Source organism: Trichomycterus rosablanca, chromosome 1, assembly GCF_030014385.1.
Source record: "Trichomycterus rosablanca isolate fTriRos1 chromosome 1, fTriRos1.hap1, whole genome shotgun sequence".
Lineage (NCBI taxonomy): Eukaryota > Metazoa > Chordata > Actinopteri > Siluriformes > Trichomycteridae > Trichomycterus > Trichomycterus rosablanca.
Window position 1 is genome coordinate 73,552,168 of NC_085988.1, and position 25,755 is coordinate 73,577,922.

A 25,755-nucleotide genomic window follows, 5' to 3' on the forward strand; every position below is an offset into this window, starting at 1 on the left:
CATCTGCTGCCCCCCACTGAACGTTCACATGAGCGGAAATGCATTGCTACACGTCTGACATCTATTTTGTCTTTTCTGCTTAGTGTTGGGAGAACGGAATCCTCCTGTGCAGAGAACTGGCTGATCAGTATGAAGCGTACTATGATTACAGGAACCTGAGCAAAATGAGGGTGTGCACCTTTACAATATTAGGTTTAATATCAAGTGTGACAGATGTGGATTGCTGTATCTAATAGAACTTAAATCTCTAGGTGATGGAGGCGTCACTGTACGATAAAATCATGGATCAGCAGAGACTGGAGCCAGAGTTTTTCAGAGTGGGCTTCTATGGGAAGAAGTTTCCCTTCTTTTTAAGGGTAAGTATAACACCATACCAGAATTGTTCCAATACCATTTCAGATTAAGATCAGAGTTATGAGTATTGGTTGATGCTGATCTGATATAAACGCAGATGCAGCATTTGTGATATGTTGGTTACCAATACACATGCTCACAACATCAGAAAGTACCGATGTACACTAGATCAGATCCATCCATCCATCCATCCATCTAATAATGGTCACCATCTATCTATCTATCTATCTATCTATCTATCTATCTATCTATCTATCTATCTATCTATCTATCTATCTATCTATCTATCTATCTATCTATCTATCTATCTATCTATCTATCTATCTATCTATCCATCTATCCATCCATCCATCCATCCATCCATCCAATAGTAGTCACCGTCTGTCTGTCTGTCTGTCTGTCTGTCTGTCTGTCTGTCTGTCTATCTGTCTATCTATCTATCTATCTAATAATAGTTGTCATTGTTTTTAATTTTCAGTATTTCTCAAAGTCAAGGTTACTGTAATAAAGGAAAGACTAATTATGATCTGCTTTAGAAGGTTTTTAAGGAAGAATAAAGAGGGAAGAAGAGAAAAGTTAGTGTCCTTATCCAAACAGTTACCACTGCTCTTATGGAAAGCTTGACAGTCCTTGTCCTTCTAGGTTGGGAGCATGGTAGTGAAGACGAAGTTAAGAGATGGAAATTTGTAATGACAGAACGTGACAGGAAAGCACTGAGAAGCTGCCACTGTTGGACTGTGAGCAGGGTTTTTAAGTCCTAATTGCTTGAAGGGTTATAGTTCTATAACTGTAAATGTAAACAATTGCTGATAGGTCATCACAGTTTGCTTTTATTATCTACAACAGTAGTAACTGTTCCTGCAGTGTGATATGAACACCAACCAGGAATTTAGGAGTGAACTGTCTGGTTCTTCATTATATTTTTTGCAACCAGTTCCAGCAGTGTGATTTCTTATTACTTATAAGTCCACTTGATGGCACTGTTACCCACAATGTGTGTGTGTGTGTGTGTGTGTGTGTGTGTGTGTGTGTGTGTTTGTGTGTGTTTGTGTGTGTTTGTGTGTGTGTGTTTCAGAATAAGGAGTTTGTGTGTCGTGGCCATGACTACGAGCGCTTGGAAGCCTTTCAGCAGCGCATGCTCAATGAATTTCCTCATGCCATTGCCATGCAACATGTCAACCAGCCAGACCAGACCATCTACCAGGCTGAAGCCCAGTGTATCCTTTTACACACACACACACACACACACACAAACCAAATTAACGACAACTCATATCATAAATAAACACTGTATATTTTTTATCACTCTTGTTTTGACCCATCTGAGCAAACGTCCGTGTGTGTGACCTTTGCATATTAATCACAGCTGTGTTTTATGGTGAACAACACCTGCGATGAGGGAGGCTTTTTTATTTATATATTTTTTCATGCAAGCTCAGGACTACAGCAGGCCGCTGTAAATACCCGTCTTCCCGGTGGCAGAAAATCGATTCTGTCCCATTGCCACAGCAGCCGGCTCCGGGAGACGCCAGGGAGCGGACGAGCACCTGACGGGACAAATACGTGGAAGGCTGGAGCATGCCGAATATGGGCCTTTCTCCCGAGTGCAATTAGAGCAGACATGAGCGGTCAAACTGCATTAGCATAGCGCTTTGTTATCCCTGCAAGCAATTAATCAGTGCCCTACCTGAATTGCTGCTGTGCTTGATTCATATTTCTGTGCTGATGAGTTTGCCTGGATTCGGTCAGTGACCTCCAGCCTGCTGAGGCTGAGTGCACATGTGCTTTGTTTTCACACAGGTCTCGACAAGAATGACTTTTGTGAGTCTGTTTATTTCAGTGTGAAGGTTGCTTGAAAGATCTTGAGCATATTTGTTCAGGAAATGCTTAAAATACACTGCATGACCAAATGTATATTTTGTCTAGGTGTTTAAGCCACACCTACTGCTAACAGTTGCTAACAAAATCTTTATATAATATAATTTCTATACTTTTGTTGTGGTAAGATTTCACAGAAGGCCCTCTTTCTTCCATTTAGACATGGTCTGATGAATTTAAAGTGGATAGACTGAAATGGGCTGCACAGATCTCTGACAGATAGATAGATAGACAGATAGACAGATAGACAGATAGACAGATAGATAGATAGATAGATAGATAGATAGATAGATAGATAGATAGAGATTAAATATGAAATACTAAAATGGCTGTGATGAGTATTGCACATTGAATTGGGCCAGTATAGCCAGATCTATGCATAAATATACATACACACATATATATATGCATGTGTATAAATAAATATATAAGTACACATATATTTATGCACGTGTATGTACAGTATATATGCATGAGTGGCTCGGTGGGTAGCACTGTCACCTCACAGCAAGAAGGTCCTGGGTTTAATCCCCAGGTGGAGCGGTCTGGGTTCTTTCCGTGTCGATTTTGCATGTTATTTCCATGTATGAGCGGGTTTCCTCTGGGAGCTCCTCACACAGTCCAAAGACATGCAAGTGAGGTGAATTGGAGATACAAAATTGTCAATGACTGTGTTTGACCAGTAACTACTTGTCCTGTCATGAATGTATTTTATACCATTAAGCAATTTTTTTGGCATTATAGTTTTAACAATGATAGCGATGAATGGTGATAGATTACTAATAATAAAAATCAGCATCTTATTATTTTACACGGGAATGAAAGTGGGTGATAAAAGCATTCATCCATTCCGGATGAATAAAAAAATCACAAATCACAAATCCATAGCCATTTGTGATCTGAAGCCTTGACCCTAACTTCATTTTTTTTTATCTTACTTTTTCTCTTCTTCAGTAATTACAAAAGTATGTTTAAGTATGTGCTCCACAAATGTCATTTTTTACTTTTTTAATGAGCAAGATTTTTTTGTTCATCAACAAAATCTGTTCATTTCACACATGCACACACATACACACACACACACACACACACACACACACACACACACACACACATCCGAAAAGATCTTAAACTTCTCACTTTGCCACAGTTACACTTTGTGCAGTACTGTCATGTTGTTTGGCATAATGCTATTTAAAAATAACAAAAGTCAAATGTTAAAAAGGAACAGATATATATTTGTTATAATACAATGTGCAAAGGAACATGTGGGAATATGGGAGGGTCTCTAGATGAGTTGTGTAGGAATGATTTTGCAGACATTAGGTGTAGCTGCACTCAGAATCCTCTAGGATGGGGTGATATAAGATATTATTTATGTTTAAATAGGGTTCAAGTGGCCTAAGAAAACCTATGAAATTTGTCTGTTGGATTTGAGAGAGGTCTGGGAAATTACGATTTGCATTTTGTAGTCCCAATTTTAGTAAGGGTTTATTCATAGCCTGTTGAACCGTTGAATTGTAATTCAAGGTCTTCGTTTTTATAATTCTGTTAAATCATCATCTTACTATAAAATCTTTTGTATCTGCACATACTTGTAACGACCCTTAACATGTTCGACTTCAGACCTGCAAATCTATGCAGTGACACCAATTCCAGACAGCCAGGATGTCCTGCAGAGAGATGGAGTTCCAGACAATATTAAGAGCTTCTACAAGGTCAACAACATCTGGAGGTTCCGCTACGACCGCCCCTTTCACAAGGGAACCAAGGACAAGGAGAATGAGTTTAAGGTAAGATGGCATTTCATTTGGTGAAAACGTTTTGGACTTAGTGTTTTTCCAATGGACATATTTTTACAAATTTAATTTAAAAAAATAAAAAGTAAAAACAGTAAGTGAAAAGCAGATCTAAACAGAAAGCAGTGATTGTAAATTATATTTTCTGAAGTGGTCTGATGCAAAGTGGAAACGTGTGCTGAGGTCTGAAGAGTCCACCTTTTGTGTGCACATTTCAGAATAAAAAAAAAAAACAAGGCTCATATGCTTATATTTGACAACTTTGATATGAATAACATATACGAAAAAAAGAGGATGAACAGTCATGCAAACCTTATTCTGACTTTGATCTGCAAATTCACAGGCTCAGTATCACTACTTTAATGTGCTGATGCTATATTGCCACACAACTGATCCAAAATGGCAAAAGTATATTCCAGGTGGCACAGCAGGATATTCCACGAGCACACCAGTGCTGGAATTCTGGACTTCAATACCGGTCGGCTGGGTTCCCCCTAGCAGGCTCAATTGGCAGTGCCTGCAGCAGCCAAATTTTCCACTAGTTTGCTGGGTGGGAAAAGATTGGACTAAAAACAGGGTTGAGGTCTACGACACTGTGTAAGAACCCCGGTTAGTAGCCCGATGTGCCTGGAGATCAGTGCATGACTCTCCATGCGCGAGACTGGCCTCACTTGAGAAACCGTCAAAGTATGGGCAAATAAAAATGGGTCGTGGACTGTGCATGCATCGGAGGGAGAGTGTGTCAGGCAGATGAAGGTTCCCAGCAGTGAAAGACTAATTGGCTACTCTAATCTAGGAGAAAATGGGAGAAAATTAATAAAGAAAATAATAATAATAACCATAATAAATAAATAAATAAACAAATGCAGCAAATGTAATCAATCAGGGGGCTGAATTGGCTGGAGAAGAATGTATTTTTTTATATAAACGTTTAATTATTATTGGCTAATTTAACCAAGCTTGTTAGCAGTGACTCGGGACTGACGAGGCAGATTGCCAAAAATTTCAAGTGTATAAACTTTGACCTGATTTGATTGCTGAGATCATGTCAGATAATTAAAGAGCTAAACTGCATTTATAATGCCTCAAAACCCAGAATAAATGGCTGTGTGTAACTAAAATGACTGAAAATTCATGGCAAAACTTCTAACTGAACCATAATTGACCGTTCCTGACGCGAATGCCACATTTCTGGCATAACCGGGCCTTCTTTGCTTTCTGCTTCCACTTAGTCGCTGGTTTTCATATCAGTATATTTCTCTTTATATGACAGGGGTGTGTGTGCATGCACGTGTCTGTATCAGGTCTGTGTGTGTGTGGAGCTCAGGTGTGCTCTGGTGTTCTGCATTATTCACTCTGAGCCCGGTGAGGCTAATTAAAGTTTTAGAGGCCAGGAGACGGGCTCATTCCAAATATCATTTCCCTCATCTCTCGCTCAATACCCAGTGTAGAAAATTACATCCAAAACGTGGATCATATCTAGCGCGGGGGTTAGGTTTCCTGTGGCCTCCGGTGGGTAGAGCGTTTGAAATAAACAGTTTAGCCCGGCAGATATTACATTTTCTCTGACACTGAGGTGTGTTTCACTCCGCCTCACTCATCATATAGTAATATTTCACCAAAAAAATCTCATTAAGAGGCTAACTTAAGCTGGGATGATATTTGGATGATAAGATTATATTGAAGACAGGAGTTTATTTAAATCTTTTCTTCAGCAGTGAAGGTTTTTACTGAATTCTCTCCGTTTAATATTGCTGCTGCTTTATGTGTTAGCTGAAATAAGTGGAGTTACTTTACAGTGTAACAAACTTTAATAGTGTATTGTCTCATAAATTAAAACCACATGATGATGCCTGAAAAAATAATCTTGATTGATTTGCTCGTAATGAAGTCAGAATAGTTTTATATTGTTCATAAATCTGTTAATTATATCAGTTATTTACTTAATATCAGTATTTCAAGTATATACTGTACAATGATCAGCCATAACATTAAAACCACCTCCTTGTTTCTACACTCACTGTCCATTTTATCAGCTCCACTTACCATATAGAAGCACTTTGTAGTTCTTCAATTACTGACTGTACATATATTTTCTAGCCTGCTTTCACTCTGTTCTTCAATGGTCAGGACCACCACAGGACCACTACAGAGCAGGTATTATTTAGGTGGTGGATCATTCTCAGCACTGAAGTGACACTGACATGGTGGTGGTGTGTTAGTGTGTGTTGTGCTGGTATGAGTGGATCAGACACAGCAGCGCTGCTGGAGTTTTTAAATACCTTGTCCACTCACTGTCCACTCTATTAGACACTCCTACCTAGTGGGTCCACCTTGTAGATGTAAAGTCAGAGACGATTGCTCATCTATTGCTGCTATTTGAGTTGGTCATCTTCTAGATCTTCATCAGTGGTTACAGGACGCTGCCCACGGGGCGCTGTTGGCTGGATGTTTTTGGTTGGTGGACTATTGTCAGTCCAGCAGTGACAGTGAGGTGTTTAAAAACTCCATCAGCATTGCTGTGTCTTATCCACTCATACCAGCACAACACACACTAACACACCACCACCATGTCAGTGTCACTGCAGTGCTGAGAATGACCCACCACCCAAATAATACCTGCTCTGTGGAGAGTCCTGACCATTGAAGAACAGCACAAAAGGGGACTAACAAGTTTAAATTGTGGGTAGCACTGTCGCCTCACAGCAAGAAGGTCCTGGGTTCATTTCCCAAGCGGGGCGGTCTGGTCCGGGTCCTTTCTGTGTGCCGTTTGCATGTTCTCTCCATGTCTGCGTGGGTTTCCTCCGGGCACTCCGGTTTCCTCCCAGTCCAAAAACATGCGAGTGATGTTAAATAAGAGATACAAAATTGTCCATGACTGTGTTTGACATTAAATCTGTGAACTGATGAAAATTCATGACAGTAAATACTGTTCCTGTCATGAATGTAACCAAAGTGTGTAAAACATGACGCTAAAATCCTAATAAATAAATCAGTATTATTTTTACTAAAGGACTCATTAACATGTCCAGCGCCAGTTAATTTTGACCAAAACTGGCTTAAAATGAACTATGAGTCAATTTAATTATACAAAATAAAACATTACATTTACACAGCATCTTTTATTATTATGTACGGACTATTTCTGAATAAGCCAGCAAAAACGGCTGTTAATTTGTTTAATAAATTATTCATTTATTATTATTTTTTGTCAGCTAAGCAATAATTAATTGTTGATTAAGCTTTTGTTTTGAGGGGGCAAGAGACAGAGAGAATTAAGTGAACTAATTAAATGTAAGCCAGTTAGCCAAGTTTCTATCTGCTCACCAGCATTACAGTTTATTAATTAGGGAGTGAACTACTATGGGGACCTGTGTTATAAAAATGTAATCAAAGGTGGAGACACCTTTTTTTTTACAGATGTCATTGAGCAACATACTCATACGTATAGTATAATGAAACACCTTTCTTAACCCGGGTTCATTAGGTACACAAAACACAATCAGTTCACACAATTCTACTGAAGTTGTAGTCATGCTGAAATTTTATTGATTACTGATTACAAAAGCTGAATTATACAATGATATAACAGAGCTAGAAAATTAACTGCTTTAAGCTCAGTTCTCTCTCTCTGGCTTGATTTAACTACATTTAACCAAAAACCCAACATGACATTATGGCTCACCTGTGCAGTCCTGGTTTGGTTCCATTTATTGTTGGAATATACACTGATCAGCCATAACATTAAAACCACCTCCTTGTTTCTACACTCACTGTACATTTAATCAGCTCCACTTACCATATAGAAGCACTTTGTAGTTCTACAATTACTGACTGTAGTCCATCTGTTTCTCTGCATGCTTTGTTAGCCCCCTTTCATGCTGTTCTTCAATGGTCAGGACTCTCCCAGGACCACTACAGAGCAGGTATCATTTGGGTGGTGGATGATTCTCAGCACCGCAGTGACACTGACATGGTGGTGGTGTGTTAGTGTGTGTTGTGCTGGTATGAGTGGATCAGACACAGCAGTGCTGATGGAGTTTTTAAACACCTCACTGTCACTGCTGGACTGAGAAAAGTCCATCAACCAAAAACATCCAGCCAACAGCGCCCCGTGGGCAGCATCCTGTGACCACTGATGGAGGTCTAGAAGATGACCAACTCAAACAGCAGCAATAGATGAGCGATCGTCTCTGACTTTACATCTACAAGGTGGACCAACTAGGTAGGAGTGTCTAATAGAGTAGACAGTGAGTGGACATGGTGTCTGATCCACTTATACCAGCACAACACACACTAACACACCACCACCATGTCAGTGTCACTGTAGTGCTAAGAAAGATCCACCACCTAATTAGTACCTGCTCTGTGGTGGTTCTGTGTGGGTCCTGACCATTGAAGAACAGAGTGGAAGCAGGCTAAAAATGATCAAATGGACAGTGAGTGTAGAAACAAGGAGGTTGTTTCAATGTTATGGCTGATCAGTGTGCAGTATTTACAGATTTAAACTTTGAAGTCATTATGATTTTGCTATTGGACAATTATCTTTCATCACCATATAGTGTACTTCTCTCTTGCAAGTTTTATAAACTTTTAACTGTATTTTGGCACCACCTGTTACATAGTACAAGGGTTTGTCTGGGTGGTCAGATAGAATCAGGAACCAAAAAAGCAGGTCTGCCCACAGTCAAACAAGCTTTACATGTAGTAAAGCTATAGTAGTCACTTGATGTTAACGTTATCAGCATCAGATGTTTAAACTTTAAGGTTTCTATTTCAGAAAGTGGACTTTTTGGAATTACTTTTGGTCTTTTAATCTTGCTTGACTGTGAATAGTGTTGCTTGTGGCTCCAAATCATGTTTTACACACTTTAGGGTACGTGCTTGTTCCAATATGCCACTCTGGAGCCAAAATATGTATTTATTTATGTAGCTGATCTCCTTTTTAATAGGATCTGTGTCCCCCAATGAACTAATGGTCTATTTTTAAAGTGGTTTGATAGACATACAGTGTTGTGAAAAAGTATTTGCCCCTTCTTAATTTCTTCTTCATCGATTATCATTTTGCAATTGGACAATTATCCTTTCAAAATATAAATGTTCATATACATCAGTGATTTCTCTACAGCCAGCACTTCTTTACAGCTGTGTGCATTAGAGTGTGTACATTAATAGTTAAACATCAGAATTATCAGTGATAAAATGAAAATCATGCTCAGAATTAAAATGATTAACTGTGCAGCCTTATTGAAAGTAGTAAATGAAAAATCGCCTCCTAACAACACCATCCTACATAATGATTAGTGCAAAAGGCAGAAGAGTGTATTGTTACAGACAGTACAACCAGCATTTAATAAGCAGAGAGCGTTTAATAGCGGCTGTCGAGCGTGCGACGATAATGAATTTGTAGCGAGTGATGTGATTGTATTTCTGAGTGTGAGTCAGCATAACACTGTCAGTATTATTGGAGGTTTATGACGTGCTCGAGGGCGCTAGCTGCTCACATATCAATGTGTGTGTATTTGGGCCCTCAGAGTCTGTGGGTGGAAAGGACAACGCTGACCCTGGTGCAGAGTCTTCCAGGCATCTCCCGCTGGTTTGAAGTAGAGAAGCGAGAACTGGTAAGAGAATCGATCCTGGACATTCACTCCTTTTGCTTACAACACCAACCGTGTTTCTGCTTTACTGCCGTGAATCTAGACCTCAGGCTGCGTTCTTGCAGCGCTCTGTGATGACGGTTCTGATATATTGCAGGTCGAGGTGAGCCCACTGGAAAACGCCATTGAGGTGATTGAGAATAAAAATCTGCAGCTGCGCACATTGATCACGCAGTGCCAGACTCGTCAGATGCAGAACATCAACCCCCTCACTATGTGTCTGAACGGAGTCATTGACGCCGCCGTAAATGGAGGCCTCGCTCGCTACCAGGAGGTAAATCACTTTTTTACTTCATTTTATTGGTGTTGAGATCAGGACTCTGTGAAGGCCACTAAAGTTTCTGCTCACCAAACTAGGTAAACCGACCTGTGCTCAAAGCGAAGACCAGAATCATGCTGGATGGTGCCATATAGTGTACCCGTCCTATACGAATTTTATACACACATACAGTATATCAACTTTGAGCTTTGAACTTTGGCAGTGCAGCATGGAGGCTAGCACTGTCACCTCACAGCAAGAAGGTCCTGTGTTCGATTCTCAGGTGGAGCGATCTGGGTCCTTGGTGGAGTTTGTATGTTCTCCCCATGTCCGTGTGGGTTTCCTCCAGGTTCTCCGGTTTCCTCCCACAGTTCAAAGACATGCAGTCAAATTAATTGGAGATTCAATTTAGCCTAGCTGTGACTGGGTGTGTAATGGGTGGTGCAATTATCCTGGTCAGGGTCGCGGTGGATGCAATTCACTAGGCGGAAGGTAGGAAACACCCTGGATGGGTCGCCACACCATCACAGGGTGTTTCCTACCTTCCGCCTAGTGAATTGCACCCACCGCGACCCTGACCAGGATAATTGCACCACCCATTTCATAGTACATGGAACAGTGGTGGAAAGACATTTCTCTGGGTGGCAAGATAGTCTTCACGAACCATCAATAAAAGCAGATCTGCCCACAGTCAAGCAAGCTTTACATTATCATAGGCCTAGCAGTCAGATAGAGGACTGTTTGGAATGACTTTTGACCTTCTAAGCACTGTGGACAGTGTTGCTTGTGGCTCCAAATTGTTACCTCACAGCAAGAAGGTCCTGGGTTTGATCCCCATGTCTGGGTCCTTTCTGTGTAAAGTGACCGTGACCTTGACCAGGATAAACCGGTGGTAAAACAGGCAATGAATGAATGTATTTTGGCACCACCCATCACATAGTACATGGAACAGTGGAGGAAAGACATTTCTCTGGGTGGTCGGATAGGATTCAAGAACCAACAAAAAGCAGGTCTGCCCACAGTCAAGCAAGCTTTACGTTATCACAGCCCTTGTAGTCAGTTTCTGCTTTTCCTGTCAGCATCAAATGTTTAAACTTTTTTAGAGAAACGACTTTTTGAAATGTCTCTTAAGCTTGCTTGACTGTAGACAGCATTGCTTGTAGCTCTAAGGCTTTAGGGCAAGTGCTTGTTACAATATGCCTCGCTTAGCATTGCAGGGTGGCATGGTGGCTCAGAGGGTAGCACCGTTGCCTCACAGCAAGAAGGTCCTGGGTTTGATCCCCAGGTGGGGAAGTCCCGGTCCTTTCTGTGTGAAGTTTGTATGTTCTCCCAGTGTCTGTGTGGGTTTTCTCCGGGAGCTCCGGTTACCTTCCACAGTCCAAAGACATGCAAGTGAAGTGAATTGGAGACAATGATTCTATCAGTTTTCACTAACTAAGCTAACACAGTTAGCCTCATGGCATTCAAACCAATGGGATGAGGTGGCACAACGCGCTAGCATGTCAACTAACATCTCCCTCCGTGTACCGAAAACAGTTAAATTCGCTGACAGCTCGAATTTGCAAATAAAAACACTTTATTTATACAAAGTTTATGCAAGTTTGTGCAAGTTTATACAAATTAAAAATCAATAATAATTTATTTACGTTTGAAAATAACTCCATGTTTAAAATTTTTTTGTGAGAAAAGTTGTGCCGCACTGAATGCTGGGATTGCCTTCACCGCTAAGGCAGCATCCGATGCTCACTCGTTCTTGAGTCAAAATACCATTGGAATTTTAAGATACCTTACTAGTGAGCATATTAATGCATCTAGGATTTCGAACAGCCTCCTTCTTGATAGCGAGCGTAGGATGACGTAAAATGCTGTCTACGTAGAGAGCTCACTAGGTTTTTGAACACACCCCATGACTGTGTTTGACATTAAACTTGTAAACTCATGAATCTTGTGTAGTAAGTAGTACAATCCATCAACGACTCCTATTGTGTGTTTGAGGATTAGGCATGAGTGGAAGAGGAATACTTTAAGTATAGCGTGTTTCTATATTACATTACAGCTCGATACATGTGTTAGGTGGTAGAGAAATGAATTAAAGGATCTGTTCTGATGATTTAAAGTAGATTCTCTGAGGTTTATACGCTGGGAAGTCCATAACGTTAAAGACAGAATAACCCTCAGTCGGGTCAGTGCAGCAATGCCCTCAAGTGTTTATGACTGCCTGTTGCATAGCAACCATGCTTTAATAGAGAATCAGTGCTCAGCTCAGCACTGCCCACCTGTGTGTGTGCGTGTGTGTGCGTGTGCGTGCGTGCGTGCACTGAGAGGTTATGTGTTCCATTTAGCCTGATATTTGTCTCTGTTCAGACATATTTTGTAATACATTTTGCTTTTATGTTTATGTTTCTGGACCAGGGGTTAAACCCCATTTCTTGTCTCTGTCTGTTAAGAGTTTGGCATGTTCACTCCAGGTCTGGGTGGATTTCCTCTGGGTAGTCTGGTTTTTATTCTAAAAACCTACAGAAACTGGATTGGCAACTTTAACTTGCCCCTAGGTGTTCACATAGAGATCAGCATATGGAGAGTCACGCACTGCTCCCCATTATCCCCCGTCTTTTTGTGCCATCGACCAGCCAGCAGAGGCCGTAATTGCAGCAGTGATGAGGAATCCTCCAGCCCTTCCACCTGGAAGATGTTAGACAGTGGTGTTAACAATCATTCAGATTATTTGCCAGGCTACCCATGGAGGATGGGGGTCCCTGCTGAGTCTGGTTCCACTCAAGGTTTCTTCCTGTAATTTTAAGGGAGTTTTTTTCTTGCTACTGTCGCCCTTGGCTTGCTCAACGGGTTTTCTGTTTTTGGATTTTGGGGTCTGGATGCTTTGAGACGATGGCCGAGTCCGAAATCGCATACTTAAACAGTACATACTAAATTCGAGGCAGTGCGCACTGCTCGGCTCGGCCGGTAAAGCAGTAAGCTCTCAGTATGCAAGTGTGCAATATGAACGCAACCTTATAGACGTACTGTGTCCGCCTTCTTACCAGTGTCACGTGATGCATGACGTCACATCGCCACAGTTATAACAATTTTAAAATCAGACAAAATTAATTCTGTCATTCTCCACAAAGCTAGTCATAACGTTATTCAGTGTTGTACTTAATCATAACATTTTTAATGTTTGTCTTCGATTCTCCGCTTTCTGCCATCTTTCTTCTTCACTACGAACACCTTTGCAGCTCCAGTTGAATTATGGGATAGATTATCGGACCGCAAGTGTGCATTGCTTGCACACTCAAAAATGGCCCCCTACTGCGTATTCGGACACACTACCCGCTCTTGCGTACTGCTTTTGCATGCTGTTCAGTATGGAAGTATGCGATTTCGGAGACAGCCTGTGTCTGTTGTAAAATGCGCTATACAAATAAATTTGACTTGATTTGTCTTAAACAATCCAGCTAAGACACTAACCAATCACGCTTGCGTGTAGATGCCTGACCGGCCAGTAGCAAAGCGACGATCTCAAATTTTGAGCTCAAGATGTTAGCGCTGGTGGTCTAGTATGTTTTACCGCCACATCATCCGAGCACCCAGCCAGGAAATTAAACTAATAATGCCAAGTTCACACTACACGACTTCCCAAGTCGTCAGGTCGTTGTACAGTTCACACTACATGACTGGATCTCTTATAATCAGGAGTCTTTCAAGTCGGTGTGGCTTTCACACTACACGACTGATCGGCGATTTCACACTACACGATCTATCACCAACTGGAATAGCAGGCGAGCTTCTCTGGTCTCCCAAACTATGAAAACACACGCGAGAAGTGACGAGGGGTTTAATGATACCACGTCCATAAATGCACATCAACATGTAGCGAGCGATCAAAGTTTGTGCGCTGATGTGCAGCGTTAAATCAAGGAGAAAAAATAAATGAATCTGAGTGGATTTGGCTACATGAGCAGCAGGGATTGTTCTATAGTGAGTTGGAGGTTAATAAATATTTTTGCAATGCAACGTTGGTGTTATGTTTTGTAGAGAACAATAAGGTCAGAAATACTATAAAGCTTGTGTGTGTGCCGATGTATTGAAATAAACTATATTATGCCCCTGTCCCACCTTTTTACAACTCCTCCCTTGCATTTCCCATCACATCGTATCTTGCATTCTGTTTGACATAGCACTCATTGCCAGTTGTGCAACTCAGATCCAGATATTTGACATGCTAGATAATTATTTTCGGTCGCTGTGCGCTCGGTGAGCCGCTCTGATCGAGTTGTTGAGCAGTTCACACATAGCGATTGAGAGCTCCTGAGCCGGCAAATCTAGCGCCGACCAGTCGGCGAGTGAAAATCAGGGCAAAAATCATGTGGTGTGAACTAGGCATAGGGCAAGCAGTAGCCTAGTGGTTAGGGTACTGGACTAGTAATCAGAATGTCACTGATTCAAGCCCCACCACTACCAGGTTGCTGCTGTTGGGCCCTTGAGCAAGGCCCTTAACCCCTTAGTTGCTCAGATTACTGTGTATACTGTAATAGTACTGTAAGTCACTTTGGATAAAGGCGTCTGCTAAATGCTGAAAATGTAAATTCATAAGTAATTAAGTCAAACTCAACCCAGCATTTTTGTAAACAAGTGTCCAATTTTAAACATTAGCAAGTCTGATTAAAACAACTTTGCTAGGAATTGCACATGGTTTGAAGGTAAAATTTCGATGTGTTGCAAAGCATGTTGGCTTAGAAAGACCTTTATCACTTTATTGTAAAAATGAACGAGTTCAGCGAGTTCAAACAGCGCTGCTTCATACGATATTATTAGATTTACTGTTAGAAAGTGTGTCGGTTAAATCGAGAGTGGTGAGCGAGCTAATCTGGAACGTTTCTGCTATCGGATTTACAGCACTGGAGCTCCGTGTTGGTGTTTGAAGTGGGAGGAAAGAACCCCCCCATCTATCTGCCTGGCTCTTTAGAGATACAGACCCTTTCTATATAAGGGATGGCAAACACATCATCCTGGTGTTCCTCACCCCCCGCCGACATCTTCTACACTGAATGGTTGAAAAGACGTTATTTTTTAAGTCTGTTCTCGATGGCATTACTTTAAAGTGCTGTGTGCCTTTTGCACTTCATTTCCTGCTGTGGGAAAGGCATTCATTTGGCATCATAGGATGGCATCAGTGCAATAAATAGAAACAGTGCAAATGACATGTTGGTTTAGCTTAATTGTTACCATAGTGGATAATGACATCTAGTTATGTTATATGCTTGTTGTGTGGATTACACATGAATAAATGAATATTTATTACTTTTATGATCAAACTTCAACATCAGGCATCCTCGAAGAATATTAAAATGCCAATGCATAGAGGTGGTATTTTTTTTCCCTCAACATTTCAACATCTTTTTCATTTATTTTTGATTTTGCTACCAAGGTTGTAGACATAAAGCAGCAGCTCCTGAAAGATTACCATCCACCGTTTAGCTTTGAAGAGTGTGTGGGATGTGGATGTATGCAGCATCAATCATTTTCAGATGTTTGGGTGGTGTAACTAAATGGAACTAACTCTGGATGTGTGTGTTTGTGTTTGTGTTTGTGCGTGTGTATGTGTGTGTTGCAGGCATTCTTTGTTAAGGACTACATGATGAATCACCCAGAGGACGGCGATAAGATTGGACGCCTCCGTGAACTCATGTTTGAACAGGTCTGCACTGATGCATTTTTAAAACGCTGGTCGACAAACTTACTAAATTCTCCTACTAAGTGTTTTATTTAAAGTCCTGCTCTTACATCATCTGCACCAAACCTTTTAAAGAGCAGATGTGAACAGCTTGCTTCCTGCTGATTTTAATAACTTCACTGGAAGAATGAATCAAGTCCCAGCCATTTTTTAATGACTGATTCAGCCTACAGTGGTTTATTCCACCTGGTCACATTTCCTTCCTAGAATAATTCTGTGGAAAAAACATTTTGCTGCATTTTTTTCTCCCAATCTAGTCGTATCCAGTTACCCAAACATAATTTGCCTCTGAGAAGAGTCACAACATCACACGCCCCCTACGACACATGTGCAGTACCGACCACATTTTATCACCTGCATGAAGCGTGTACATATACACCGGCCATAACATTAAAACCACCTCCTTGTTTCTACACTCACTGTCCATTTTATCAGCTCCACTTACCGTATAGAAGCACTTTGTAGTTCTACAATTACTGACTGTAGTCCATCTGTTTCTCTGCATGCTTTGTTAGCCCCCTTTCATGCTGTTCTTCAATGGTCAGGACTCTCCCAGGACCACTACAGAGCAGGTTTTATTTAGGTGGTGGATCATTCTCAGCACTGCAGTGACACTGACATGGTGGTGGTGTGGATCAGACACAGCAGTGCTAGTCCACCAACCAATAGTCCAACCAAAAACATATCCAGCCAACAGCGTCCCGTGGGCAGCGCCCTGTGACCACTGAAGATGACCAACTCAAACAGCAGCAATAGATGAGCGATCGTCTCTGACTTTACATCTACAAGGTGGACCAACTAGATAGGAGTGTCTAATAGAGTGGACAGTGAGTGGACACGGTATTTAAAAACTCCAGCAGCGCTGCTGTGTCTGATTTACTCGTACCAGCACAACAACACCAGAGAAGCCAGAAAATGTGAATCAAATCATTGCATAATAATTTATTTAGATCGTAATTGTTCTATTTTAATCTCTGTTTCTAAAGCTGGAGGCAGCTACTGACTTTTGTCATCTCTGTCTTTATTTAAGGCACACATACTGGAGTTTGGTTTGGCTGTCCATGAGAAGTTTGTCCCTCAGGACATGCGGCCACTGCACAAGAAACTGGTGGATCAGTTCCAGCTTATGAAGTCAAGCCTGGGAATTCAGGTAGATCTTAAGAGCACAGTTTGTTTTTACAGCTGTAAGTTTAGGACCAGATTCTGAGAGCTTTTGTACTGAGCCTTTTCAGCCTTTTGTTTTCTCTAAACTTGTTCTTTGTCTGTCTGTCCGTCTATCTATTTATGTATCTTATCTGTCTGTCTGTTGTGTCTGTCTGTTGGTATGTCTGTCTGTCTGTCTACCTATCTACCTATATATTATATAAATATATATATATATATATATATATATATATATATATATATATATATACAGTGTATCACAAAAGTGAGTACACCCCTCACATTTCTGCAGATATTTAAGTATATCTTTTCATGGGACAACACTGACAAAATGACACTTTGACACAATGAAAAGTAGTCTGTGTGCAGCTTATATAACAGTGTAAATTTATTCTTCCCTCAAAATAACTCAATATACAGCCATTAATGTCTAAACCACCGGCAACAAAAGTGAGTACACCCCTAAGAGACTACACCCCTAAATGTCCAAATTGAGCACTGCTTGTCATTTTCCCTCCAAAATTTCATGTGATTTGTTAGTGTTACTAGGTCTCAGGTGTTCATAGGGAGCAGGTGTGTTCAATTTAGGAGTACAGCTCTCACACTCTCTCATACTGGTCACTGAAAGTTCCAACATGGCACCTCATGGCAAAGAACTCTCTGAGGATCTTAAAAGACGAATTGTTGCGCTACATGAAGATGGCCAAGTCTACAAGAAGATTGCCAACACCCTGAAACTGAGCTGCAGCACAGTGGCCAAGATCATCCAGCGTTTTAAAAGAGCAGGGTCCACTCAGAACAGACCTCGCGTTGGTCGTCCAAAGAAGCTGAGTGCACGTGCTCAGCGTCACATCCAACTGCTGTCTTTGAAAGATAGGCGCAGGAGTGCTGTCAGCATTGCTGCAGAGATTGAAAAGGCGGGGGGTCAGCCTGTCAGTGCTCAGACCATACGCCGCACACTACATCAAATTGGTCTGCATGGCTGTCACCCCAGAAGGAAGCCTCTTCTGAAGTCTCTACACAAGAAAGCCCGCAAACAGTTTGCTGAAGACATGTCAACAAAGGACATGGATTACTGGAACCATGTCCTATGGTCTGATGAGACCAAGATTAATTTGTTTGGTTCAGATGGTCTCAAGCATGTGTGGCGGCAATCAGGTGAGGAGTACAAAGATAAGTGTGTCATGCCTACAGTCAAGCATGGTGGTGGGAATGCCATGGTCTGGGGCTGCATGAGTGCAGCAGGTGTTGGGGAGTTACATTTCATTGAGGGACACATGAACTCCAATATGTACTGTGAAATACTGAAGCAGAGCATGATCCCCTCCCTCCGGAAACTGGGTCGCAGGGCAGTGTTCCAGCATGATAATGACCCCAAACACACCTCTAAGACGACCACTGCTTTATTGAAGAGGCTGAGGGTAAAGGTGATGGACTGGCCAAGCATGTCTCCAGACCTAAACCCAATAGAACATCTTTGGGGCATCCTCAAGCGGAAGGTGGAGGAGTGCAAAGTCTCGAATATCCGCCAGCTCCGTGATGTCGTCATGGAGGAGTGGAAAAGCATTCCAGTGGCAACCTGTGAAGCTCTGGTAAACTCCATGCCCAGGAGAGTTAAGGCAGTTCTGGGAAATAATGGTGGCCACACAAAATATTGACACTTCAGGAACTTTCACTAAGGGGTGTACTCACTTTTGTTGCCGGTGGTTTAGACATTAATGGCTGTATATTGAGTTATTTTGAGGGAAGAATAAATTTACAATGTTATTTAAGCTGCACACAGACTACTTTTCATTGTGTCAAAGTGTCATTTTGTCAGTGTTGTCCCATGAAAAGATATACTTAAATATCTGCAGAAATGTGAGGGGTGTACTCACTTTTGTGATACACTGTATATATATATATACCTACCTATCTATCTTTCTATATGTATAGGCCATGTAGTAGGAATTGATTGGGCCCTTTTTTAATTCTCCTTGTCTTTGCAGCCATAATTATAATGTTAAAAATTGGATTTGTTCAGTCTTGTATTGCCCCTGTCCATTTTTGTAGAATGTTTGCAGGTATAACATATACAGGAATAATTTTACATTTGCAAAAAACAGTAAAGTAGATTAGGTAAAACATGAATTATGTGTTTTTACTGCATTTTTCAGTTTAATATTGGTTTATATTTCAGAACTAGATTACTTTCACTCAATTATATTTATTTAAAAATTTTTTTTATTTAGTTTCGAAGTTGTGTGATTGCATGTTAATTAAATAGAGCATATTAGGTTTTTTAATTCATTTATTTATTTATTTTTAACTCGTTTGGCCATAAGCGTCTGGATCTTTTTAATTAACACAGCAGAGTATAAACAGAACATTTTATTAACATTAAACTACAGTCCACAAGAACATTTTTGGCAAATGTAATTTCACATATATGGACATGACTAAGCTTATTTTATTACATAGTAATGATGGTAGAACGTATTATCCTAATATGATTAAATTTCTGAGGGATACAGAGATTTTCACACCTTTAAGGAGATAGAATGACACATTTATTATACATTTCTCTCATTGAAACTCATTTCTTCTGTGGTCTTAGCATTTTTTACAGCTTTTATGATTATTAATTTTCAACTTCTCATTGTAGTTTTTAAACCCGTGTTTTTCATTTCAGCATGGTTGCTCACATAGTGTCATATAAAAACACAATTTCCATCTGAGATTCTTTACCTTTGTCCAGGAGTTCCCAGCATACGTTCGGGCCAGTCCAATTAACTTTCCCAATGGAAGCCCACGGGTGGGTCGAAACTCGATGCCCAACATCCTTAACACAGAGGGAATGAGAGTGGTGGCTCGTCGCAGGTGAGAGACTCGGGATTTCTGCTTTATTAGTGTTAAAGGAGGGTCAGACTGTGATAAACTGACTTTGTGCTGGAGCTGGTTCTGCTCCAGTAACTGAACAATAATGTAATCAAATCAGACATACACTATATTGCCAAAAGTATTCACTCACCCATCCAAACCTAAACCTTGTGGAAAGCCTTCCCTGAAGAGTTGAAGCTGTTATAGCTGCAAGGGTGGGCCAACATCATATTAAACCTTATGGATTAAGAATGGGATGTCACTCAAGTTTATATGCGTGTGAAGGCAGACGAGCGAAAACACCCTCAAAATTTAAACAGAGGCATCAATCTGACCGGGCCTCACCCTTGCCAAAATCTGAATACTTGCTTCTTTTTGTTACCAGGTATGATCTGTCACAATGACCAAACTGTCCTATCTCTATATTTAATTTGAATATGTTATGAATCAGTTCCACTCTGTGAGCCATTGTGGTAATGCAGAGCTCTGATTTCACCAGTGCTTATTTTAGAAACATTTTATTTCTGAAACCAACTCAATATAGCTGGGTTACAATAGACTGGGGCAAGAAGCATCTATTTTGTGATGAAAAAATGCTGAATGGTTGGAGATTAAATACCTTATCAGTGAATAAAGTGTGTGTGTTTTATCAGTTATTGAAAATCAATATCATATAGTGTGACACTGACACAATGCACCGTGGGCACTTTACACCATTGGGTTGGGAAAATGAAGAAGTAGACATTGTTCTCCCTATGTCTGCTGGTTTCTTTTGGGTACATTAAAACAGTGGTACCCAACTGCCGGGCCACGGACCGGTACCAGTCCGTGGGTCATTTATTACCGGGCTGCACAGAAGGAATAAATAATTAGAGGTTGCAAGAGCAATTAAATTTCCAATACTCTTTGGGTGTTATTGTCCCCAATCACCACTAGGTGGGAGCAACGTCTCATGCAGTGAAAAAAGCTCAGGATTCACACTGATTTTCTATTCTATAGTTATTCCCCCACCCCTGCCGGTCCATGAAATTATATCTTATATGAAACCTATCCGTGGTGCAAAAAAGGTTAGGGACCGCTGCCTTCAAACTGGGGCTGGCTCGATACCACTTTTTTATGTCCGATACTGATACTGCAAATTGAGTATCTACCGATACATTTCTCCTCTCAAACAACTAAGCAGTAATAATACATGTCTCCATGCACCATGGTTAAACTAGCTATCTAAATAACAATGCTCAGACTGTGAAACACATATTCTAAAAGAATAAATACAGAACCTACAACATCACACTTATGCAAAACTGCTGTTTTTATTTTCACTTTTACTCACAGAACATTTAGCAGCATTTTTGGCTTGTTTAACAAAAGTGTCTACAATTGGTAGATGTGGATGTCAATCAAATACGATGGACCAATTAGAATTGACGCAGAGTTGGGTTTTTAGATGATTAAAAACCAAAGCGCGCTTTTTAAAAAACCCTGCTGGATGTTGAAGAGTTTATCTGTGGCTAAACGGGAAACGGTGTAGTTTGTTTTATTTCATAACACTAATGGATTAATGGTTGAGCATGTGAGAGATCTCCAAGCCGGGACAAGACCGATTTATCATTTATGAAGTGATTTTTATTGTGTTTCAACAGTGTTTTAGATGTGGCAGTAGTAGATGATTTTTGAAAATGCTAAAAGTAGATCAGTGTGTTTTAATTTCTAAATGGCTGCTGCAGATGAGTTGTAGATCAGTGGCACATGTTAATGATGTCATCAAGAGTGAGCTGGCAGTAAACGGCGCTCTGTTGAAACGTATCTTCATGTGTTATTTGCTTTACACACAAACAATGGCCTTATTTACATTAAGCAACAGTATCGGATTGGATTACACGTTTTTTTCCTTCTGATATCCGATCCAGTGATTTAGGCCAATATCGGACCGATATGCCAGCCCTACTTAAAACACACCAGAGGTTTGGCTGCTATAAATTGCCCCTAGGTGTCAGTAAATGAATGAGTGTGAGGCCCCAGATAGGCTCCAGACCCACAGTGACACTAATAAAGAAGTTAATACTGAATGGAAATGAATAAAGAAAGGAAGTATCAGAACATCAGATGTATTGTGTTGAGATAAAATAAACAGCAGTTTTTAGATCTGTATCAATTTACACTCACTGAGCTGAAAAAAATTGCCAGTTTCAGCACCATCAATTTTAGCACATTTTTAGAAGCTGTAATTTCCAGTCACACCTGAAAATATTTTCACTACTTCACACATTTTCTTCAAGTAAAAACACCACATTATAGCTAATGTCTAACTTGCTATGTGTGTGTGTATGTGCAGTCCTCTCAGCTATCCAGCCGTGAACCGCTACTCGTCATCCTCGCTCTCGTCTCAGGCCTCCAATGAAGTCAGCAACATTACCGGCCAGTCAGAGAGCTCCGACGAAGTCTTCAACATGCAGGTGAGCACTCTGGACCGACACACACCGCCTAATTGACAGCTCAACACATACACACGCGCGCGCACACACGCGGATGCTCAGTCAAGCTCGGAAAGCTCTCAGGCTTTAAATCAGCCTGCCACCTCTAGCCTAACTACACCTCCTCTTACATCTCTTTACTCTCTTCCTCTCGCCCCGTCAGTCTCTCTTTCATCTTTCCTCTAATCACACATCCTATTTATCTCTGCTTTGGTCTCATATCTCTCACAATTGTTCTCATGCTGTTTTTATCTGTCCGCTTGTTTCTGTGTCACACTTCAATTCAATTCAATTTCACGTTTATTTGTCATTTGTGCAAATGGCAGCAGCAAGTAAAGCATTTCAGCGTCCATTTCTTCTCACTCTCTGTTTTTTCTCACATTTTTCTCACAATGATAATAAGATTCTCAGAGATGAGCCGGAAAACCAGCTGGATTAGAATGAAAGGAAAGATTAGAACTTTGAGAAGTTCTTAAACTTTTATCCTGGGTTAAATCATCTTTACTCAGTCTATAAACACTCACTGAAAAGGCAATTTCTCAACTATTTTTAACAAAAAATTCCTTCAGGTCTTCAGACAGGCTGTGAACCCTGTGAAGTTCACTTTTGTAATGATGCTGACTTTCTTTTTTTTAGATTTTATCACTTCCAAAATTTTTACTTAGTGAATTGTCCCAACACAGTAAAGTGTCTAATTCAAGTTGTTTTTTATGATTACTTTTTTTTTTTACTTATAATTAATTGTGCAGCTACATATAAAGTCAAACGTTCATTTACATGTGTAAGGGATCATTGTATGTACATTGCTTAAAATTACACAGCCAAGAACCTAAACCCAAGGCTACAGTGATCAGAGGCTCACAGAAACTGGACAGATGACTGGAAAAATGTTGTCTAGTCTGATTCATTTTAATTCCTAATAAATTCCAGAAATTAACTTCCAGCATTAAGTTCCTCAGCAATTTGAGCTACAGTAGCTCGTCTGTTGGATCGGACCACACGCACCAGCGTTTGCTCCCCACGTGAATCGATGAGCCTTGGCCACCCATGACCCTGTCACCGGTTTACCACTGTTCCTTCCTTGGACCACTTTTGATAGATATGGACCACTGCAGACCGGAAACACCCCACAAGAGCTGCTGTATATATATACAGTGTATCACAAAAGTGAGTACACCCCTCACATTTCTGCAGATATTTAAGTATATCTTTTCATGGGACAACACTGACAAAATGACACTTTGACACAATGAAAAGTAGTCTGTGTGCAGCTTATATAACAGTGTAAATTTATTCTTCCCTCAAAATAACTCAATATACAGCCATTAATGTCTAAACCACCGGCAACAAAAGTGAGTACACCCCTTAGTGAAAGTTCCTGAAGTGTCAATATTTTGTGTGGCCACCATTATTTCCCAGAACTGCCTTAACTCTCCTGGGCATGGAGTTTACCAGAGCTTCACAGGTTGCCACTGGAATGCTTTTCCACTCCTCCATGACGACATCACGGAGCTGGCGGATATTCGAGACTTTGCGCTCCTCCACCTTCCGCTTGAGGATGCCCCAAAGATGTTCTATTGGGTTTAGGTCTGGAGACATGCTTGGCCAGTCCATCACCTTTACCCTCAGCCTCTTCAGTAAAGCAGTGGTCGTCTTAGAGGTGTGTTTGGGGTCATTATCATGCTGGAACACTGCCCTGCGACCCAGTTTCCGGAGGGAGGGGATCATGCTCTGCTTCAGTATTTCACAGTACATATTGGAGTTCATGTGTCCCTCAATGAAATGTAACTCCCCAACACCTGCTGCACTCATGCAGCCCCAGACCATGGCATTCCCACCACCATGCTTGACTGTAGGCATGACGCACTTATCTTTGTACTCCTCACCTGATTGCCGCCACACATGCTTGAGACCATCTGAACCAAACAAATTAATCTTGGTCTCATCAGACCATAGGACATGGTTCCAGTAATCCATGTCCTTTGTTGACATGTCTTCAGCAAACTGTTTGCAGGCTTTCTTGTGTAGAGACTTCAGAAGAGGCTTCCTTCTGGGGTGACAGCCATGCAGACCAATTTGATGTAGTGTGCGGCGTATGGTCTGAGCACTGACAGGCTGACCCCCCACCTTTTCAATCTCTGCAGCAATGCTGACAGCACTCCTGCGCCTATCTTTCAAAGACAGCAGTTGGATGTGACGCTGAGCACGTGCACTCAGCTTCTTTGGACGACCAACGCGAGGTCTGTTCTGAGTGGACCCTGCTCTTTTAAAACGCTGGATGATCTTGGCCACTGTGCTGCAGCTCAGTTTCAGGGTGTTGGCAATCTTCTTGTAGCCTTGGCCATCTTCATGTAGCGCAACAATTCGTCTTTTAAGATCCTCAGAGAGTTCTTTGCCATGAGGTGCCATGTTGGAACTTTCAGTGACCAGTATGAGAGAGTGTGAGAGCTGTACTACTAAATTGAACACACCTGCTCCCTATGCACACCTGAGACCTAGTAACACTAACAAATCACATGACATTTTGGAGGGAAAATGACAAGCAGTGCTCAATTTGGACATTTAGGGGTGTAGTCTCTTAGGGGTGTACTCACTTTTGTTGCCGGTGGTTTAGACATTAATGGCTGTATATACAGTGTATCACAAAAGTGAGTACACCCCTCACATTTCTGCAGATATTTAAGTATATCTTTTCATGGGACAACACTGACAAAATGACACTTTCACACAATGAAAAGTAGTCTGTGTGCAGCTTATATAACAGTGTAAATTTATTCTTCCCTCAAAATAACTCAATATACAGCCATTAATGTCTAAACCACAGGCAACAAAAGTGAGTACACCCCTAAGAGACTACACCCCTAAATGTCCAAATTGAGCACTGCTTGTCATTTTCCCTCCAAAATGTCATGTGATTTGTTAGTGTTACTAGCTCTCAGGTGTGCATAGGGAGCAGGTGTGTTCAATTTAGTAGTACAGCTCTCACACTCTCTCATACTGGTCACTGAAAGTTCCAATATGGCACCTCATGGCAAAGAACTCTCTGAGGATCTTAAAAGACGAATTGTTGCGCTACATGAAGATGGCCAAGGCTACAAGAAGATTGCCAACACCCTGAAACTGAGCTGCAGCACAGTGGCCAAGATCATCCAGCGTTTTAAAAGAGCAGGGTCCACTCAGAACAGACCTCGCGTTGGTCGTCCAAAGAAGCTGAGTGCACGTGCTCAGCGTCACATCCAACTGCTGTCTTTGAAAGATAGGCGCAGGAGTGCTGTCAGCATTGCTGCAGAGATTGAAAAGGTGGGGGGTCAGCCTGTCAGTGCTCAGACCATACGCCGCACACTACATCAAATTGGTCTGCATGGCTGTCACCCCAGAAGGAAGCCTCTTCTGAAGTCTCTACACAAGAAAGCCCGCAAACAGTTTGCTGAAGACATGTCAACAAAGGACATGGATTACTGGAACCATGTCCTATGGTCTGATGAGACCAAGATTAATTTGTTTGGTTCAGATGGTCTCAAGCATGTGTGGCGGCAATCAGGTGAGGAGTACAAAGATAAGTGTGTCATGCCTACAGTCA

At 41.2% G+C, this 25,755-nt stretch overlaps 1 protein-coding gene across 1 annotated transcript in view; it reads left to right on the plus strand.

Annotated features, from left to right (window-relative positions):
- Positions 1–25,755, plus strand: part of dock4b (dedicator of cytokinesis 4b) — a 222,192-nt gene that overhangs the window by 166,679 nt on the left and 29,758 nt on the right. The window contains exons 37-46 of the mRNA XM_062996182.1: positions 84–170; positions 252–356; positions 1,430–1,571; positions 3,859–4,025; positions 9,566–9,652; positions 9,786–9,962; positions 15,559–15,642; positions 16,709–16,828; positions 19,580–19,701; positions 22,037–22,157. Coding sequence (XP_062852252.1) covers positions 84–170; positions 252–356; positions 1,430–1,571; positions 3,859–4,025; positions 9,566–9,652; positions 9,786–9,962; positions 15,559–15,642; positions 16,709–16,828; positions 19,580–19,701; positions 22,037–22,157 — 1,212 coding nt within the window. The remainder of the gene's footprint in view (positions 1–83; positions 171–251; positions 357–1,429; positions 1,572–3,858; positions 4,026–9,565; positions 9,653–9,785; positions 9,963–15,558; positions 15,643–16,708; positions 16,829–19,579; positions 19,702–22,036; positions 22,158–25,755) is intronic.